Raw genomic sequence first — 21,112 nt, 5'->3', positions numbered from 1 at the left:
TCGCGCTGTGGATGGAGGCTATTGTGAGGAATATATGTAGGATTGTGTCAGGCTGCCCAATAATAATACCAATCCAATAATAATAATACGATCCTGCTCCCAACTTCTCTGAACTAAGCTACCCCATTTCTAGCCTGGGGTGGGCGTTTACCCAAGAGGCCTCTCAGTAGAGCCCATCTGAGCAGGAAGCGAGCCCCAGAGAGGGGAAGCATCTTGCTCTAGGTCACAAAGCCATAGAGGGGCGAGCCAGAGTTCAATGGAGGTCCAAGGACTCCCAGTCCAGTGCTCTCCCCGAGCCTTCAGCGTCCGCCTGCGTTTCGGGCGCACGCGTCTATCTCGGCGGAGGTAGAGCTCCGCCCGAGTTCTAGTGCAAGAAGGGCTTAGCCATCCAAGGTCCTCGACCCTACTTCAGCAAAGGCCACGGGGAGCGAGGGGTGAGCTGCGAGAACAGACACCCAGTGTCCGGCTCCTGCTGGGGGCGGAGCCAGATCAGAGCGACAGGCAATCGGGCCAGTGCCGGGCAGGCTCTGGGCCTGACAGCCAATCGGGAGCCAAGAGCGCGGAGCGGGCAGAGAGGCGAGGCACTGGAGCATGGGGGACCCTTGGGGCTACTCGCCTCGGCCCCACCCCCGCGGTGGGTCCAGGCCCCGCTTGTCCCGGCCCAAGCCGACTGAGCCGGCACTCACGGCTGCCGGCGGTGCGCTGTAGCTGGCCCCGCCCCGGCTCGGAGCGCACTGGGAGGGCGGACCTGGGGTCGGACCCGCAGTCCCCGGCCCTGGCCTCCTGCCGATCGCCATCACCCCTAGCCTCTCCGGCTGAGCTCGGCGTCCCAGAGAGGATTAAGTAAGTGCTGAGGTCACAGCTTCTGTGCAAGAATGGAGGATTCACAGAGTCGCAGAGCGGGGATGGGTATTGGAGCAGGGAGGACTGAAGAACCTGGTAGAGAACGGTATGCGGGTTCTCGGAGGTCGCGGTGCCAACCCATTTCACCCGTTTCATTCTCTTGCCCTTTGGACCCTCAGGCAGTCCCAGACAGTGATGGGCAGGGCCTTTTCTCTGCTTTGGATCGAGGAATAAAGACAGCCCAGAGCAAGAGTTAAGGGTCTGGCCCAAGGTCATGTCTGGGGTCAGAGGCAGAGCCAAGGAAGAACCTGGGGCTGCTGACGCGTTCAGCCTAGCTGGAGGGAGAGGGCAGAGAGGGATGAGCCCCCATATCCCTCTGCCAACTTTACCCCTTCCTAAGGAGCCATCATTAGTGTGTACACTCCTCACACACACACCCATGCACCTGCACAGGGAGGCACCCCACATACACCCATGAGCTAGGACAGGGAGGTATGTGTGCAGCCATGAGCTGTGTATCTCCCCCTTCTCCCTAGAACTTCCCTTAGGCAGCTTGAATGGGCCCCCTTCCCACCTTGCCTTACCCTGCGCCCTCTGGCCTGGGAAGACCTAAGCCACACCCTCTTGCCACATCTCCCACCCTCTCCTCCCAAGGGAGGAGGGAGGGGAGAAGAATCATCTCCGAGTGGGTGCTCCATCCCTGCATACGAAGACACACTCCCTGCTCACCTGGTTTTTCCTTGTCTCCGGCAGCCCCTAGCTCCCCTATGGAGGTCCTGTGACCCTAAGAGCCTGCAGAGAAGTCGTGCCAGAGGACCTGACCTTAGCCTCTCTCCCCTTCTGCCTTCTGGGCTCTCCACACCTGCCCTGCCCTGCTGCAAACACAGCCTGGATCACAAAATTGGCTGGGTCCAGGGGCTTCTTTCCCAAGTGGGCTGCCCAGTGGGGAAGGTCTATACATTGGGTGCTTACTGTGGGCAAGGGTTGCGCTGAGCTAAGTCTTTTCAAGGGACCAGTTCATTCTGCCATTTTAAGGAACCTGTGAGGGAGGTGGGGTTTTGTTTTTGTTTTGTTTTTGTTTTATCTCAGACTCAGGAGAACTGAGACACAGAAGTGGAGTGACATGCCTAAGGTCATCTGACTCTTGGGCAAGTGTTTCCCTCCAGGAAAGGAAAAAGCTGCAGAATTTTTTTCTCCAAGCAGGAGGTGAGGGATATGGGGGGCAGGGAGTGAGGAGATGGGAAATGCAGGGAGTAGGGGTGGGAAGGTGGCTATAACACAGGGGAGAGACTTTTTCTTTCAAACCTCCCCGCCACCTTTCACATCTTCCAAGTACGATCACTATGGTTATCATACCCTCAGAGAAGGGGAAGGGCTTCATTTTCACCTTCCTAAATCCACATGGGAACTGTACATAAGTAAAGCACATGTCCTGATGTCCCTTGAACTTGCCTTTGCCCTCAAACTTTTATTTCCCCAGTGCCTTCAGAACTTAGGGGTACTTGATGTTACCACTGAGTCCTGTTCTAAGCCTCATGGTTTTTTATTCTTTCTTTTCCAGCACCCAAGGAGCCAGGGAGCTCCCTTTATCCAAGGAGGTGGCAACCTGCAAGTATAGTGGGGGGCCACGGTCTCGAACACTACTGATGTCAGAATCAAGTTGGCAGGTTGGCTGACCACAGGCAGTCTTTCAGCCAGGGCCCTCTCAGCATCAGCATGAACTCCAGGATCCCATCTGCCAGGGGCTGGTTCAGCAGCCGCCCACCCACCTCTGAGCCTGACCTGGAGCCTGCCACAGATGGGCCAGCTTCCGAGACCACTACCCTCAGCACAGAAGCCACCAGCTTTAATGACACCAGAATCCCTGATGTGGCTGGTGGCACAGCTGGTGTGGGCACAATGCTTCTGTCCTTTGGGATCATCACAGTGATTGGCCTGGCTGTGGCCATGGTAAGAGCTGGCAGGCTGGGGCTGATCCAGATGGCCGTCAGTTGGAGGAGGGTGGTCAGTGTTTAGATTTTAGAGACTCTAATCAGAAGATAATTGTCTGTTAATGATAGCACGATCTTCCCCTTCTCCAGGTATTTTTCCACTAGGGACCCAGAGACCAGAGAGGCTGCCTCCAACTGGAAGAACCAGAGAAGGTTCTCAGGATACATGGTGTCTTGAGCTGGGCCATGGGGGCCATGTAGGAGTTGGAGAGGGGGTTGTTCCAGGTGGAGGGTCCTGATGGGCAAAAGTTGGGAGGCAGGCAGGGGTTTCTGTGAGCAGCAAGCAGGACAGTGAGGCAAGTGTGGGGAGGGGTGCCATAGGAGTAGAGGCCAGAAGGCGATGGGAATAGAACCTGGGCTGCAGAGTAGGGGTGGGATGCTCTGGGCATGGCAGCCTGCTGGCAATGTTCATTCACTTGGCAGTTATTTACTGGGCATCTGCCCTGGACCAAGCCTTCAGGCCCCCAGGGACTAGGGAGACAAGGTCCTGCCCTGTGTTTCTTTGGGGAAATAGGAGACAGATAAACCAAGGATGCCAAGGGCAGCCTAGAGGGACTGAGTTGGGGTGCACCTGTGGTCCCCTGGGTGGGCTGACAATGGTGGCATCCTGGCCACTGCCCCTTGCAGACTCTGATGGCTAGCCTTAGGCTCAGGACCAGGTTGCTCTGGCAAATAAGGCTGTGGATGGTCCATCCATGACCTGGCTGGAGCTACTGTTAAACCAAGGTTGCCATATGGGCCCTGTAGGCTCCGGATCACTGCCAGGGAACAACTCCTGGCCAGCAAGCAGGGCCAGGATGCAACACACAGAGTGAGTGGGCTCCCTGGGCAGGAGCAAGGCAGAGCGCCAATGTTTCCCCATGGCACCAATGTGGCAGTTAAGTAAACTGAAACAATCTTACCTCAGGGAAAATGTGGGGTCTGGAATCTGCCCTTGTGACTCTAGGCAAAAGATTTTGTCCCAGGAATTTGGGAGCACTCCCTTACGTTTCATTCTGGAGGAACGTTCAGAGGGCCAGTATAGAGGAACTTCTTGCCCAAACCAGAGAGGTAGGAAGATTGTGGGACAAAGGCAATGGAGGGCAGAAAATAGCTCTTGGGCACTAGGGAACAGGTTCAGAGATGCTCCCTGAATGCTGCTTCCTCTCCTCTCATGCCAGCCCCCAGCAGGGCCATGTTGGGTATGAGGAGAGGCAAATCAGTGCCAGGTTGTGTGCCTCACGCAGATGGAGTGGTATGGGAGGGCTTCCTGGAGAAGGCAGCACTGCAGCTGGATGGTGAGGGGTGGGAAGATTTGGAAGGAAGGTATGTGGGAGGGTGGTGTCAGTAGTTGGCGCAGAGGGAAGAGCAGGACCATGGCATGGAGATTTGTTAAAGGTTTTGGACTCTCGTGAAGACCCATCTGTAGGACAGGACCACAGGACAGTAAGGAGGGTTTGGAGAAGGGCCAGAGTAGAGGGAGTAGAGGGAGTCCAGGTGCTTGGGCTGAAGCTGCTGGTTCAGGGCAGATAGGGGGCTGGGTCTGAGACCTGGAGCTCCCCCAGCATCCTTTCCACAGGACAGCAAGGGTATCATCCATGTGTGACCCCTGGAGGGGATGGAAAGCAAGGGGCAAGTCAGTTTCTTTTCAGGCCTTTGGGGTTTCCGAGGAAACAAGCAGCAAGAGGAACTCTGGGCCAGGCTGGAAACCAAACCAGATTCAAGCTGTGAATGAGGCACAAAGGATATGTGAGCCACAGAGGACAGACTCTAGGGACATGGCTTTTCCCCAGGCAGAAGTGGTCATTCTCCTGGCAGCCAGAAACCACCAGTTTAGGGAACAGCCAGGTGGTGGCAGAGGTCCCTGGAGTCCCTGCCCTGGTGGCCAGCCCTTCTTCCCTTCTCAGTGCTTTGTATCAGGATGTTCTGCTCCCACCTGGAGCTCTTAGGTCTTGCATGTTTCCTCAAGCTGCCTAGGCCTTTATCTTCCAGTCTGTACCATGGGGATTAGGACCCAAGGCCTTTCTACGTTCCTCCAGCATCTGAGCTCCGGTGTTCAGTCTGGGCTGCTATTCAGGGGCTCATGCTCTCCTCCCCAGGCCCCGTCCACTGAAGCCCATCAGCCTCCCATGGAAACCTCAGAAGCCCAGCCCAAAGCCTTGCCTAGAGCCACTGCCCTGCAGAGTTTGGCCCCCTGTTCTTTTTGCCCATCCATGGCTCTGGGGAAGCCATGTACTCCCTGGGGAGAGTTGAGAGGAGAGGGCATGCTGAAATCTTCCCTCCCCCCTCAGCCCTGAGGAGTCTGAGGCAGGTGCTGAGCGGCTGAAACCACAGTCTATATTGGCAGAGATAGGGTCCTCCTGTCTGCAGGCCAGGCCTGACTGCGTGGTCTTCCCAGGCTGGGCTCCTCAAGCACAGGCCTGCTCCCCACCTCCAAGCCCAGGCACTGTCAGCAGCTGATAAATGTCAAAAGGAGGCACAAATGCAGGATGTGTGTGTCCCTGGGAGGGAATCCCCTGAGGACATGGGGACCCACACTTCTCCCCATCGTCAGCCTCAGGATGTCCCCTGTCCCAAGGGACTGCTGACTAGTCAGGGACTTCATTCCCAGCCATTTGACACTGCTCCTTCTCTTGCAGGTTTTATACATCAGGAAGAAGAAGAGGTAACTCCCCAGTTGCCACCCAAAACTCCAGCCTGTTGGCAGTGTTGGGCTGGACTCCAGGAGACATGGGTGGGAAAAGAGAGTCCCTCCAACATTGGGGCCCCTCTCCCTGGTCAGGGAGTCAGGTCCTCTTCTGCCCACTCATGGCTGGGGATGAATACTTTCCCTCCAGGAGTGCTGAGCCACCCTTGCCCCAATACCCTGAGCTCCAGGTCACTGACTCCCCTACCCTGCCTGGCCCGCAGAGGCTGTGGATCACACAAGGCCCTGGCCTACGCAGTCCCCATGGACCCCACAGATGATGCCTCCATGGGCCGTGGCCCCGTCTGGTCCCAGGAGTGGGTAACTAACAGAGGGGTGGAGGTGGTACTGCCGGTACAAAAATAGCTTTCATTTAATCCCAGAGGAAACCTCAGGCCCCCTAAGCATAGCTGTGTGCTATGGCTCGGCTGGGCATCAGGCAGGGCCCGGAAGGCTGGAGGGAGGGCAAGGACCTGCCATGCCCCCAGCAGCCTCCCCCCACCCCCAGGCTGGAGAAGCTCCGCCACCAGCTCATGCCCATGTACAACTTCGACCCTACGGAGGAACAAGATGAACTGGAGCAGGAGCTGCTGGAGCACGGGCGGGACGCTGCCTCCATGCAGGCTGCTGCCTCTATGCAGGCCATGCAGGGCAAGGTGGGCACTAACCAGGCTCCCCACCCAGACTGCAGGCTGCTCATGAGTCCTCTGCCCCCACCCCTCCCTCCTTTCTCATGCAGCTTTCCAGCACCTGCCATACGGTCAAGTGGGTATATGGGTTTTGTCAGGTTTGTTTAGAAACAGGTAGAGTTTCCCTGTGGCCACCTATAAACTGACTGCATGAGGCCAGGGCAGCCCTGGAATCCAGCCCAGCTCTACCCCTGCTAACGTAGTGATCTTGGCAGCCCCTTGGCCTCTCTGAGCCTCTGCTTTCTTGTCTGCAAATGAAAGTCCTAATTCTTGCCCTCTGTGCCCCCACGCCTTGGCTAGGAAAGCAGGAGAGGACTGATGGGAGAGATTGTTGGAACTGGGAGGCTGGTGCCTCTGCCCCCTGAGGGCCCTGGTCCTGAGCACATCATGATTGGGGTCAGATTCTGGAACAGGGGCACCTCTGACTACACTAGGGGGTTCCTAGCAACTGACAAACGCTGGGTGTGTGGAGACCCCAGCCAAATTCGCCTCCTACATCCAAAGGGTTAGGTACCTGTGTGGCCACCCTGTCAGAGCCACTGGGCTGCATGGCCATTTGCCACCAGTCCCTAAAATTCCCAAGGGCCAGAGCAACATGAGGAGGCCTGGTCTCTCCCTGACCCATGAAACCCCTTTGCATTTCTCCTTGCCTTGACCCCACAGGTTGCTTGGGGGGGAGGCGCTGGCCCTGCCAGGGCAGAATTAGGAGACTGGATTCAGGAAGAGTCCAGACTGGAAGTCCAGAGACCTCGTGATTTTGCCACCAGTTCTGTGGCAACTGATCAGGACACATTCCCCACTTGGGATATTTGGGAAATCAGGCTGAGAACCTTGGTCCACCCAACCCATGGGACTACTGACAATTTGACAGTTGTTTCCTGTGCGCCTCCCTGCCTCCTCTGGTCCAGCCCCTGTGCTAGAGCTAGGGGATACAGAGGTGGGCCCCCTTCTGCTGGGAGAGAGTGGTGCATGCATAATTAATCCAGCCTCTAGGCCTGCAGGGCAAGTGCATGCTAGCAAACTGGTGGTGGCTTTTGGTGGGGGGGGGGGGGGGGCGGTCATCTGAGCCGGTTGGTATATCCAGGCTGAACTTGCAAGGAGAGCATTCCAAATGGAAGGCGTAGCTGGTGCCGAGTGAAAACAGACAAACCCGGAAGCAAGGGTGGAGGTGAATGGCCTTGGTCAAGGTCCCTGATGCCCCTGTCTCTCTGCAGACCACTCTCCCCTCTCAGGGCCCACTGCAGAGGCCCAGCCGGCTGGTGTTCACCGACGTAGCCAATGCCATCCATGCATGAGTGCCCCGGGGACAGGCCTGGACTTCTGATGAAGACACCTGCCACAGTGCCCATTGAGCTGCCCACTCCGTGATTGTTAAGACCTACTCTCAGGACCTGCCCTGCCAAGGCCCAGCTATTCCCAGGACCCACCTGCTGACTCTCCAGGCTCTAAGAGAGGCCCTGGCCAGGCAGGCTGGACATCTGGCTACTGACGTCCCCTGATCTGAGGGCCCTGGCATGGAGGGCATCCTTCATGTCAGGAAGGTTGAGAGCTATGCTAGCTTCCTTGTGTCCTCCCCAGACTCCTTACATCATGGTCTGCTCCTCTAATGTGGAGGAAATGGGGGGGGGGGAGGGGAGACATGGGATGGGAGGGGAAAGGAGAGAGGAGTAGGGAGGGTTTCCCCTTTGTCAGGGAGAGACCTGTCTTCAGAATCTGGAGCCTCCTCTACAGTGCTGAGAGGCAACCAACCGGGTCGCCCCAGGAGAAGCCCAGGGATGAAGCAAGAACTGCCAAGTGGGCGAGGATGCCAGGAAGAGGGCTGCTCCTACCCAAGGCCCATCTGTATTTTGGAGGGTCCATGAGGCCTCCCAGCCACCCTCCCTGGCAGCCAGCTGTTGGCTGGGAAAGAGCAAAGGAAGTAGGGGAATGGGTGTAGAGGGACACAGTGCCTGGACCTGCTGAAAGGCCTCAGACATGTGCGTGAATGTGCCCATGTGCAGGGTAGGATGTGCGTATCCCAGCACAGGGTAGGATGAAGACCTTCTGCATGGGTCCCACCCTCCAAGTCTACCCCACCCCTTGATGTGTGTGGGAGCACCAGGATAGGCCACCTTCTCGGCCTTCAGTGTTCGGGACTGAAGGGAAAGGAAAGCCAAGGTGAAGGTCCTGCTGCCCATCTCATCTCTTCACTGGGCTCTACAAGCCAGGTAACCTGCTTCTGAAAATGGTTCCCTGTCCTGGTGTATATTGGGGATCTAGGGTTGTGGGAGAGGCTACTGGTCTGAGGGCACTGGTCACAGGCTGTGGGCTATCTGGGGACTTCTGACTGCCTGAAACGGGGTGGAGGTAGCCCCGTGGGAAACAGACCTATTTGATAGCATTTGATAGCATAGCCCACCCACCCGTTGTCTACCCACCCCACATCCCTCAGGAATTCTACCAGTCTGGGGCATGTGAGCAAGGCATGGGGCTAAGCCAGACCCCAGGAGCTGAGCAATTTTCTACTCTGAGCATGCATGCGCACGTGAGCATGCACAGAAGCATGCCCCCATGCCCAGCCTCGCCACCATTGCTGTCCTCCGCTTTCTGGAGGGGATGCGGGGGCAGCAGCACAGACCTTCTGTTGGGCAAATACCATGTGTCAGGATGTGAGGGCCAAGGAGGCCCGTGTAGGGAAGATTTGGGATGTATTCCCTCCTCTAGATGCTATAAATACATTAGCAGTTGAACCAACTGGAGGGCTGTGGGTAATTTAGGATGCACAGACGCTGTAATTTAACTCACAGCATCTCCATGTGAGAGCATTAAAGATGTAATTAAGATGTTTACACAAAAAGAGTGTGAGTCTGTGACACTTGGGGTGTGAAACACCAGGAGGGACAGGATGGGTGAAGGGCTATGTGGGGGCCTGGCATAGTCACTTGGAGCCCAGCTATGAGCTGGCAGCTCCATTGGTTTTCCTTGAACTATCTGATGAAATGCCTCTGGCCCTGAGTTCAGGCTGCTGTGGGGCCTCGTGTCTCAACTGTGGGATGGAGTCACAATGCCTACCATCCCCTTGGGTGGAGAGGCAAAGTGGACAGGACCTTGTGGGACCTGAGGAAGGAGGGGGCTTGAGCCCCAAGGACTAGGGGGTGGTGTGGTGCCTCAGGATCCATAGGAACTGGGTCTGAAACACAAAAGGGAACACAATAATGTGGTCTTTCCCAGATCACAGGGTGCAGGGAGTGGGTAGAGTTGGGAAGCCTTGAGGTCATCTGTGTGGAAACCACCTACAGGGTTCAGAAGGGTTTGGGGAGAATGACACCAGGGTGACCAACTCTCCTGGTTTTCTCAGGACTGCCCAATTTTAGCATTGAAAATCCCACAAACCAAGACTCTAAGTGATATCCAGATCCTCCCCTAAAGACCTGAGCCTTCAGGCCAGCATAGGAAACAAGGACAGGGTGAGCAGCAGTTCCATGGCAGAGGGCTAGGCTGGGAGCCGGGGTTGCAGGCCAGGGCCCTGGGTAAAGGTGATGCCCCAAGCATTCCATAGGCCACCCTCATTGGGGTCACACAGATGGGCCTGTCAGTGATGACCCTGGTCTCGCAGACTAGCAGAAGGATTCTTAAGGGTCATGGGGTGAGAGGAGAGGAATGGATGGGCTGTGTGCCCCCCATCCTGCTGGATAACCCCTCAATCCAAAAATGTGGGAGCTACAGAAGACTCAGTGTCTAAGGGACCCTAAAAGAATGAGGCCTATGGAGTAAGGCTAGCACCTAGGGACTAGGGCCAGGATGGAGGCTCCAGAAGGACCCTGTCGCCATTCTCTCCTGCTGCCTGCTCCATGCCCTTTCCGAAGGGTGAGCCCAGGTAGGTGGACAGTACAACTTTTTGTGAGTGACAGGGCCACTGCCTCATCCCTATCCCTTTGCAGATACCTCCTACCCACCTTCTATTTGCTAGCTCTCTCTCCCAATCCTGGAGGAGACCCAAACTCCCTGCACATTCCTAGGTCTTCCACAGAGCATGGGATCAATAAATATCATGGTGGAAGGATTCAGTTGATGTGTCCTTGTGACCATGGGCCTGGCGGGCTGACCAGAACTCTCTTCACCAGAGAAGGAGGCCAATGGGGTGAGAAAGTCACCTGCCTGCCCTATCGCTCCTGAACTTGTCTGTTAAAGGAGGCCCTTCTGAAATGCCCCTGCCACACACACACATACATCGCTAAGCGAATCCTCTATAAATGAATAGCAACCAGGGCTTCAGGGTAAAAGCTGCAGCAGTTTGCAGTGGGTGCTATCAGCGTGGACGTGGATGGGCACCTTCAGAGGAAGCCACCTTGTTTAGTGAAGTGAAGTGTCAACTTCCAGCCAAAGTGTATACAGTAACCCCACTGCCTGGCTGCAGGCAGACATCAGGGACACCTTCAGAATGTAAAGGTCATTCTTGTGGAGGTGAGCTCAGAAACCAGTAGCAGTTTAACCTTGCTATGGATTCCTTCCAGAAACATTACCGAGCCCAGCACTGTGATCCTGTCAGTGAACTAGCTCCATTGGTTGGTGTCTGCACCTCCATTTGAGATGGGAGGAAGCAGGTGTCAAATAGGAAAAAAAGAATGACTGTGTGTGTGTATGATGTGTATACATACATACACTATGTCTATATATCTTTATATCTACATCTATATGCAAAAGAACGCAGGGGTAAGGGCCAGGTGTGCCGGGGCGGGGGGCATTCAGAGGCTGAGGGCAGATAACCCACCCTATCCTGTCCAACTGCACCCTTCAGCAGTCCTCAGTGTGGAGCGTCTTGGCTGAGGGTATCCAAGGGAACCCCAGGAGCCGCTGGTCTGGCACCCCAACCAGCCTGGCCTCTGTGGGCTCAGGACAAGGGGAACTGCAAGCAGAGGTATCTATGGTTGTACAGAGGCCTCTTTTGAAAGGCCAGTGAAGCTGAGAAATGTACAAGAACTGTGTAAGCAGAAAGTACAGGGAGAGGAGGAGGGGGAGGAGGAGGAGGCGGGGGAGGAAGAGGAGAGTGTGGAGAACTTCAGGTACAGTGGAGAGGGGTGAGGCTGGGATGCTGTCCCATCTGCGCCTGGGTCTGCCCTCTCTCACCCCTACCTCAGAGCCCCTTGGCAGTGGTGCTCACCCCCACTCATCACTCTGGCCTCTTGGATTCTGCAAGTAGAAGATCAGGGTAGGTGTCTGTTCTCCCCAAGGGGAGACCACCTCCACACACCTGTGGGACCTAGAGGAAAGTCAGCAGGCATAGGGGGCTGGGGAGGAACAAAAAATAGGGATGGTCTCCTCCACCACAGAGGAAACCCTGGGTCTAGAGGCTCAGCTCAGGAGGGCATTTGTGTGGGGAGCAGAGGGCTAGGTGGGGCTGAGACCTGTCTGGGGAGGGGGTTCCTTTTCCCAGCCTCTGGCTGGAGGTACGCAATCTGGGTCAGAGACCTCCCTGCCATCCTGAGCAGGATTTCCCCTCAGCTTTGGAGGGTCCCTTTCTTTCTCACAGCTCAGCTTGAAAGGTAACTCTCTGGGTGCCTGGATGGACTATGAATTCCTGTGTGGGCTGGAGGTCTGGGGAGGGGGGGAGGACCAGAGTATCTCTCACTGGGGACCAACATCCATCATGTCTGATGCCCACAAATGGCTGGAGAAGGAGGGTTTTCTCACTCCCATTTCATATGTGAGGACCTTGCAACTGAGCAGTCAGAGGCAAGCATCCCAGGGCCCTGTGTACAGCCAGTGGGCACATCAGAGCCTAGATTCGAACTTGGTACAGCCTGGGCCCAGGGCCCACAACCCATGTGGCTCAGGCAGGCCTTTGCATGGAGTCTCTCAGGGCACAAATCTGCCTGCACCCACCAGGATGGCCCAAAATGCTCTAAGCCCCCACCTTCCTGGTCTCTTTAGCCTGGCAGATCTGATCTCCAGACCTCTTACACATAGGTAGCTCAGGAGAAAGGGCCACAGGTTCAGCCCAGCTTTCATAGGTGAGGGCTAGGACTAGGTCACTTCTGAGGCTTCATGGCAGCCTGGATCCTAGCCCCGTATCATCCAGGAGTACATGTGTGGTATTGCATGGGAGGATCCATGGCCTTGTCTGCTAGCCCTCTGTTCTGAAACATTGTCGCTAGGTGCCAGCTCTCCTACCTGGGGCTGCCCAGCCCCACAGGTGACTGTCAAGAAGTGCCCAGTCTCCCAGTCTCACACTTGTCCAGCTCCTGCCTTCCTGGATGTCAGCTTCCTGGATGAAAGTGCCCACTTGCTGGGGCTTCCCAGGGTCTTCTGGCTGAGGTCCAGCCAGTCCCCTTAGCTTCTCCTATACCCGGCTGCAACCTGCGGTCTGGCCTGGGAGAATGTAGGGAAGGGAAAATGGCAGACGTACCAGCCATTGGGGCTGGTGGGCCCCCTGTCCCCTACCCATTGGTTGAACAGGAGAGAAAGGTGTTCACCCTGGCCATTCCCATTCGCCCAGCTCTTAGTACACTTCCTTTGGAGGTCTGGAGGCCTGGAGGCCTGGGTTAGGAGGGGCAGTCAGCTCTACTTCCTGGGGTGTGACAAGAGATAAAAGACTTCAGGGTAATAGCAATGCCAATAATAATAATAGCAATCATAAATCATAATGATGCATGATTTATTGAGCTCATGCCATGTGCCAGACCTAGTGGATCACTCACGGAGGGAGGAAGGTTAGGTCAGTCTTCCCCACTGCCAGCAGGAGTGCCATTCAGCTCAAAGGTATGCATGGCTGAACAATGGCCAGAATCTGGTCCTGGTAACAATTACCCTTGATTAGCACATCCTGCACAATCTCGCTTTATTCCCAGTGTCCATTATGAGGGCCTACCGTCATTCATCTTACAGGGGAAGACATCAGCACCCAGAGACTGAGGTCATCAGGCTCAGAGCCAGGCACTTGGCTTTTCTTCTACACCATTCCAGAAAGGAGTCTCAGACAAACCCTAGAAACAGTAATGGGGCCTGAGAGGGCACCCAGAAGGCACTGCCTACTTGGGTTCCCAAGCTGCCTCTCAGACTCCAACGCCAGCCTGTGCTGCTACCTGCTGGTAGCTGCAGGCACTGCAAGGGGCCTCCCTGCCCCCAGCCTCAGCCAGGTCACTTGTCTGGAGCTCCCCGCACCCTGCACCCCCACCCCCACCCCGCACTGCCAGTTCTCCTCAGGCCCCATCCTTGAATCCCTCCCTGCACTCAGCCTCTCCCTCATTTGGTGTGGAGAGCAGCCCTCACGCTGCAAGCCCCACGTCAAGGGTTCATCTGGCGACGCCAAGACTAGGGTGAAGTGAATAGGGGCCTAGGGTTCCAAACGTAAGGAACCACTCACTCAGATGGCACATGCACCAACCTGAGCATGAGTGCCTCCTTCAATTTGTGCCCTGGGTGCCTCATGTGCCTCGTCCTAGTCCTGGCCGTGCTGCTGAGGTCCCTCTTGGTCAGCACCCAGCAAGCAGACACTAACCCCCCATCTCACCCCCACTCCCATGCCAGCAGGTTGGAGGCCCCAGGAGTCCATGCAGTGAGAGGGAGGGCCCCTGCCCTGGCTGGAGCTCGTGGAGATGCTCTTCACTGGCAGAAGGCTGAGAACACCAGATTATGAGAGACTTAAGGGACTTAGCAGGAGCTCAATAATGGGTCAGTAAGGTGACACTCAATAAGATGAAGTCTGGAGCAAAGGAGGAGGGCAGGGCTTCTGCTGTGAGTCCCTGCAGGTGGGTCAGACCCAGAATCTGTGTGGGGGAACCTCCTGGGACACTTGCAGGCAGAATCAGAGCCCATAGAATCCCCCAGCAGCCCCAAAGTGTGCGTTCATATTACAGATGGGGAAACTGAGACACAGAACAGTAGGGTTGCTCAGCATGAGGCAGGGCCTGGATCTGACCCCAGAGGGCAAACCCCAGAGCTCACACCCAACACTCCCAAAGAAGGAAAGAATGTTTTCTGAAGACAGAGCTGCCCCCTCCTCTTGCCCCTCACTCGTTCCCTTCAAACGGTCCCAGCTCCCACACCAGGCCCTCTGCTGGATTCCAGAGCTGAGGGGGCATCCAGAAGGGGCTGGCTGTGGGAGAGTCCCACCTGGTGTGCAAGCCAGAACAGTGATACTGACAGCAACAACATGCCCCTCCCCAAGAAGTGACAAAGATGCAGGTCAGGTGACAGGAGAATTCGAAAGAGGTCAATCACTTCTGGCTGGGGGCAAGGCAAGGCAAGGCTTTCACTGTGTTGGACCTTGCACAGAGTTTGGACACAAGGTGGTGGGAGATGTTTCAGGCTGAGCAAGGTATAAGGAATGATGGGATTTCTCACAGCCAGGGTACTGGGGATGGGGATCTCACCTGGCAAGCCCGCACACGTGAAAGGCCTACATTGTGCCAGACCAGCCCTACATGACATGACCACACTGCCTCTCTACAAAGTAACCCCTTGTCTTCTACACTGGTGCAGGTAGGAGCAGGGATGCATCAGACGCTTCTCTGCAAGAATCGTCAGGAGAGTGGTGCTGCTGCAAGGCTCCCCTAGACAGACCACACCCATCTCCGCTACCTCCAGAGGCCCCCAGGAGGCCCAAGTGCTGACCTTCCCGGGCTTGAGTGGGTGGAGCCAGCACGGTTTCCCTCCAGGAAACAAGAGCACTCAGTTCTAAGCCCTTTCCCAATGTGACCACCAGGTGGCGGTGCACGCCCAGATTAGGGGGTTGGTCGGTGGGGCAGGGTGGCGGGGGAGGCAGGTGGAGGCCGGCTGAGCGACGGGGGCAAGGGCGGTACTCCGGGTGAAATTTAGCTTTGAGGCGTTTTTCAGGACTCTTGGATGGCTGGTGCAATGAAGCTGTTCGCTTCCTCCCCGCCAGGAGCAAGTCTGGACTGGAGCTGGGTCAGGGCAACTGTTCTTGGCTGTGGCCTGAGCCGCCAGAACAGAGCCCTGTGCATACTAGGTACTCAGGGCTATTTACTAAATAGAGGATTGATAAATGGGTCTTGCATCACGGAAATTAAATGAGTTAATGTATAAAAAGCACATGGAGAGTCTTCAATAAATGTATGTAGTTATTTGTACTTCTACTATGAAAGATGGCTCTTCCCAGAGCACAGGCCCTAGAAACCCCACCCATCTTGGGCCTAGGGGGTCTAAGCGGGACCCACCCCAGGATCTAATTAGCCTTGCCCAGCAGGGGATAAAAACTGAACCCCAAGGTGCCTCACCTTTCAGCAGCAGCCCTGTGGATATTTGGGGCCAGCAGGGGATTGTGCCAAGCACTGAGGGTGGCAGAGGGCCTGGGCCCCCCTCACCTTCACCAGGGGTCTTCCATAGGGAGGAGAGACAGCCAGCCTTCTCCTGCCCCTGACAAGGCTGGCCCGCTGGAAGGTTCAGCTGGCTGGAGGTTGGGCAGGGGTGAAGCTGGGGGACATGCCCTTTGGTGGTCATGGCCCAAGCTCACAAATCAGCAGATCACTCCTTCCTGGAACTTTCTCACTGCCACCTGTGTCTATCCTGACCTCCACTGGAAATGCCTGTCCCATCTTTACCTCAAATCCTTGCAGTGCCCACACAGGCATCACACAGAAATGCAATAAATGTCTCTACCCTCCCCCAACCATGAAGCCTTCCCCCCACACACACTGAACTCTTCTGAAATTAATCAGCTATCCCACCTGCACCCGAGTTTCAGTAAGATTGTGTGACTTATCTTAGATCACACAGGGTTTGAACCCAGTTCTGTGGCCAGCCTCTGAATGGATCAGGTTCACTCCTGCATCCCTCATGGCAGGCCCCATTCTGGTCCTGGGCTGAGGCTGGTTCCTGGGTATATCACCAAGATGCCCCCTCCTTTTAGCTCCGGTATCCCCATGAGTGAACACATGAGATGGAGCGTTCGCTGCCTGCAGCAGCCAAGCTGTGTGGCTGGGGAGGGCGGGCGCTGCCCATCTCCTCCCCATATATCATCTCCAACAAGGCAGATAGCAGGAAACACGCAGCTCCTGCAATGTGATTACTGGTGGTCAAGTGCAGCAGGCAGACTGACTCCGAGGAGGAAGTGGTGGTACAACTGGCCTGGAACCCTCTTCCAGCTGTCAGGAGGAGGTATGACTCCTGGTAAGTTGGCTCTGCCTTCCACCATGGGCATCGGTGACAGGGGTCCCGATGGGACAAGGGTCCCAGAGACCCCCGCCCAGGGACCCTGGGACAACTGGACTCACCTGTATGCCCCTTGCTGCATGAACAGCTGGTCTGAATCCCAGCGTAACCACTATGCAACCCCAGACAAGCCTCTGCACCTCTTGCCCCAATTTCTTTACCTGTAAACTGGGACAGGTCCTCCCTACTTGATACAATTAAGAGTTCATATTTGTAGAGGGCCTCAAACAGTGCCTGACACATGGTACACACCAAGTAAATAAATAACACACTAAAGATCTAAGGGGTGGCCCAAAGGAGTATAGGGCCTTCGCAGGAGTGGAAGGAGTCACCTATAGGCCCAGCCCTCCAGCAGCCCTGGGGTCCACGGGGGCTGCAGGTCCACCTGGCCCAGCCCACACCTCCTAAGTAAGGTCTTGCCCTCCAACCCCCTGTTAGCAGCTCAAGTCCTAACATTGCCTCTGCCTGCAATACAAATGGCCCCACCAGGTCCCCCACTGATAAATGGGGACAGGAGTATGGGGCAGTTTCCTCCTCCAAACCTGACCTGACTCAGGGGCTCCTAGGAACACAGTTCAGCCTCTAGGATCTGGCCTGGGTGGGACAAGTGGTAGCAGGTAGGGCAAGCAAGAAGGATAAGGTGGAACCTGAGCTCTGGGGCCAGAGAGCCCTCTGCCTGGTTCCAAGTGGCCACCTTGAGTATTTTTCCACTGGGACAGATGGGGTCCCTCTGGTTCCTGACGGTTCCTGAAAACCAGAGGATGGCAGAGGCTGCTTTGCCTCTCCCTGGTCACTCCTAATACAAGAGCCACAGAGGGGCTCAGAGCCCAGGAGGCCTGGCGGTCCACAGGCTGCAGGGGAGGGGCTGGCCCCTTGCCCACCATGTTCTCTGTCCAGCTCAGAAGACCAAGTACCTCTGCCCAAGTCTTACAGTATGCTCACACAGGCCACCCGGTCATCTTCCCTGAGCCTCCCAGTCACCTTAGCCAGGCTCCCAGCCATGCCTACTTGCCACACTGCCCCATGTCCCCTCCATCCTCCACTCACAGGCCAGCAAGGCTTTCACTGAACTCTGGAGCCCTCTAGTCTGGCCCCCAAGGCCTTCAACCTGCTGCCTCCCCTGCAGCCAGCCCTCAACCCTCCAGCCCCATGCGTGGGCTAGGGTCACGACCCACCCTGCCCCTGGCTGGACCTTGCCCCTGGTGGGCAGCAGTCTCCCTCCCCGCCCTCCTCCCAGCTCTCTGGCAATTACCCGAGTGATTAATTTGGTAATTAATTTGGTAATTAATCATGCTCTGGCTGCTCAAGATGCTTCTCTTCCGCTGGCCTGGCCTGGAATATAGATCTGCTTGGCTTTACTTTCCTGGGAAGGGGGGCTGATCCCTGAAGGCAGGAGGGATGGAATCCACTCTGAGTCCATTGCCTGCCCTTCCCTGGGCATTGCCAGACACACAGAGGCTACTTGTAAAGGTAACCAAGATGATATTTAGCTGAGAGAGGGAGAGAGAAAGAGAGACCCAGATTCTGCCCCTCGGAGGCCCTTAGGGTGCCCTAGGATGCTCTTTAGCACTGCTTCTCAGCCTGTCTCCAGCCACAGGGAGGTCCCTACCCCAGTGGCAGCTCCTCCCCCCATTCAGCCTTCTCTCAGCCTCCTCTTGTGGGCTCCTGGGGGAGCTGATTAAGGGACACAGAGGTTCTGTGAGCTGGGCACTGGTGGACAGCCACGGTCCTAATCCTCACTGAGCTCCCAGCCTCTCGAAGCCTCCAAACAGACCAAATCTCCCCCTACCCCCATCTGGCTGAAGGAACAAGGTGGCCTCCTGACAAAGGCACCAGTTCAGGTGGGCTTTAATCAGTAGCAGGATTTGGTGGTTGGGAAGAAACTGAGTCTCGATGCTTGGTGGGGTTTAGGACAGGTCCAACCCCGGTGGCCCGGACCTTGCTGTGGGCTCCAGTGGGGCTAGCCACCAGATGCGTGGCCCTGCAGGTAGAGCTACCAGATGCACCACCAGGACGGGGTCCCTATGAAACCAGCCCTGTGGCATTGATTGAAATGGCCCCCTGCCAATTACGATTTTTTAAAGAAATGTATAATGATTCCTAATTGGCACCCTCATTAGGTGCCAATTAAACACTTAAGCATTTCTTACAAGTTTAACACATTAATAAGGCAGCTCATTACATGTTAACGAGATTTATTTCTCATATTTATTACATTGTTTCACCGCTGCTGACAGCAAAGTTATTTTTAAAAACATAGCTTCTGGCTGCACACAGCCCCTTTCCTACCCGGTCTTGACAGACAGCCTGTTCTACCAGGGTTCTTGCCTGAGTCTTGGTCTCCAGTCTCCTGGGTCCAGTCTTTTGGTCCAGTCGCCTCTTTTGGTCCAGTCTCCCATAGGTGAGTCAAGCAGGGCACCTTCTCTCCAAAGTCTGGAAGGAATAGAGCTGGGCCCTGCAGCAGAACTCAGACTCAGAAGGGATTCAGAGGCCAAGAGCCTCGCGGAACCTCTGTTCATTTGGCTAGACTCTGCATTCCAGGAGCACTGGTGGGACTCAGGGAAGAGCGCCCCTGCTTTCAGCCTCCTGGCAGAGCCCAGCCCAGCAGCAGGCACTACAATGGGGGCTGACACTGTGAGGGCAGGAGCCCAGCAGCCAGGAGAGGACAAGGAGTTCCTTTGAGGCTGTCCCCTCAGGTAAGAGGAGTGTTGCAGGTAGCAGGAAGAGGCCAGGAGTCTGGGAGAGATTTGGAGACACAGAGAACAGGCAGCCAGGAAGCTGGCAGGAGCAGACCCTCAAAAGCCATGGTGGGGCCCCATGGTTGGAGGTGGGGATTGGCTTCTATCCAGAGAGAAATGGGAGCCACAGAGTGTGAACAGGGAGGGATGTGACCAGATATCTGTTTAGAAAAACCAAAAGGAAGATGGACTTGGAGGGACCAAGGGAATAAACATGGCCTCCTCCTCTCACCTGCTAAATTTCTGGTGGGATCCCAGTGGTCATAACCAACACCAGTGGGCAGAGCCAGGGAGATGCCCCCCATACAACTCAACTTTGCTAGACAGAGCAGGGAAGATAAGGGCTGAGAGATCTGGAGGGTACCACAGTGTTCCAGAGCACTTACCCTTCTTTTAAAAAACATGAGGTTAACATCCTGAACATATACTACACCTCATTCTTACACCCCGCCCTCCTCTGTTCTAATAGCTGCATAGTCTGTACATAGTGAATATGGAGGCTATTCCATATTCACTCAGCCAGGCTCCTCTTCGGAGTGGGCTGTTTCCAACCGATTACTCTTTTTTTTTTTTTTTTTTTTTTCAACGTTTATTTATTTTTGGGACAGAGAGAGACAGAGCATGAACAGGGGAGGGGCAGAGAGAGAGGGAGACACAGAATCGGAAACAGGCTCCAGGCTCTGAGCCATCAGCCCAGAGCCCGACGCGGGGCCCGAACTCAAGGACCGCGAGATCGTGACCTGGCTGAAGTCGGACGCTTAACCGACTGCGCCACCCAGGCGCCCCATCCAACCGATTACTCTTAGAATCACACAGTGAATGTCCTGGGGTATAATTTCACATGCGTGTGAGTGTATCTATAGGATAAATTCCCAGAAGTGAGCAGTGCTAGATCAAAGAATCTGTGCATTTAAAAAAAATGTTTATTTATTTTTGAGAGAGAGAAAGGGAAGGGCAGAGAGAGAGGGAGAGGGAGGGTCTGAAGCAGGCTCTGAGCTCTCAGGGCAGAGCCCATCTCGGGTCTCAAACTCACAAACCGTCAGATCATGACCTGAGCCGAAGTTGGATGCTTAACTAACCGAGCCACACAAGCGCCCAAGGATCTGTGCATTTTAATTTTTGATAGACATTGCCAAGTTGCTGTCATGGAGGTTATACAATTTCCACTCTACTAAGCAGCTACAAGTTTCTGCTACTCCCTTGCTCTCTGAGAAATGTGCATTGACCTTTCACAAGTTTGCCTATTGAATTTGCATTTCTCTCAGAGGAATAAGGTTGAGCGTGGTTTCTGTGGTTGAGTCTTCTGGATTCCCTTTTGTGTGAACTGTGTGTTCATCTCTTTTGCCCATTTTTCAGTGGGACTGCTGGTCTTTTCCTTCTAGAATGTAGGAGCCCTTCATAGAGTATCAAAGTTTGTGACTCTTTTCCTCAATTTGTTGTTTATATTTAAACCTTATTTTTTTCACATGGAAATGTTTGCTTTATATGCAGTCAAATGTGTCTGTTTTTTTTTCTCTTGTGGCTTTTCTTGTTTTTGTTTTGTGTTGTTGTTGTTGTTGTTGTTGTTATAGTTAGAAAAGGTCATATGAGATTAAAACTATACAAAAACCCCTTGTGTTTCCCTGGAAATGTGTTCTTCATTCTTTGGTCCCTCTAGCTTTGATCCAACTAAAATTGGTGTTTGTTTTAAGGTGTGAGGTAGGGATCCAAGTTAATTTTCCCCTCATATTATCATCTAGTTATTTCAGCATCATCTTTTCCTGGAGGTTATTCTCAATGAGTTATTGAGACTTGGGAAATGTGCCACTGGGGAAATAGCATGTCCTGTGGCCTGGTGAGTGGACAGGGACAAACAATGTCAGGAGACCAGCCCTGTTAGGATAGGGTGGCAAGGTGGGATATGTCCCTTGGAGGTTAAGAAAAAGGAGAGGGAAGCCCACATTAGGTGCTGCATTTGATTTTTGCTTGGACTCCAGAAACAGTCATTCCTGGTACCCAGTTTTAATTTTGCCTACCACACCATAATTCCTTCAGTCA

The 21,112-nt window shown here is 54.9% G+C and overlaps 1 protein-coding gene across 3 annotated transcripts; it reads left to right on the top strand.

Annotated features, from left to right (window-relative positions):
• Window positions 1–434: 434 nt before the first annotated feature.
• Window positions 435–9,024, top strand: CA2H3orf18 (chromosome A2 C3orf18 homolog). 3 transcript variants are annotated; one of them, XM_045492938.1, is made up of 6 exons: window positions 435–843; window positions 1,933–2,049; window positions 2,405–2,793; window positions 5,453–5,478; window positions 6,008–6,155; window positions 7,403–9,024. In XM_045492938.1, exons 3-6 carry the CDS (start codon window positions 2,560–2,562, stop codon window positions 7,481–7,483), a joined length of 489 nt encoding a protein of 162 aa, XP_045348894.1. In that variant the 5' UTR covers window positions 435–843; window positions 1,933–2,049; window positions 2,405–2,559; the 3' UTR covers window positions 7,484–9,024. The 3 variants fall into 3 exon arrangements, with proteins under 3 accessions (XP_045348894.1, XP_045348895.1, XP_045348896.1); XM_045492939.1 differs by having other exon boundaries at window positions 435–949; XM_045492940.1 differs by lacking the exons at window positions 435–843; window positions 1,933–2,049; window positions 2,405–2,793 and adding an exon at window positions 2,994–3,884.
• Window positions 9,025–21,112: the final 12,088 nt, after the last annotated feature.

Source organism: Leopardus geoffroyi, chromosome A2, assembly GCF_018350155.1.
Source record: "Leopardus geoffroyi isolate Oge1 chromosome A2, O.geoffroyi_Oge1_pat1.0, whole genome shotgun sequence".
NCBI lineage: Eukaryota > Metazoa > Chordata > Mammalia > Carnivora > Felidae > Leopardus > Leopardus geoffroyi.
This window is presented reverse-complemented; position numbering and strand designations above follow the sequence as displayed.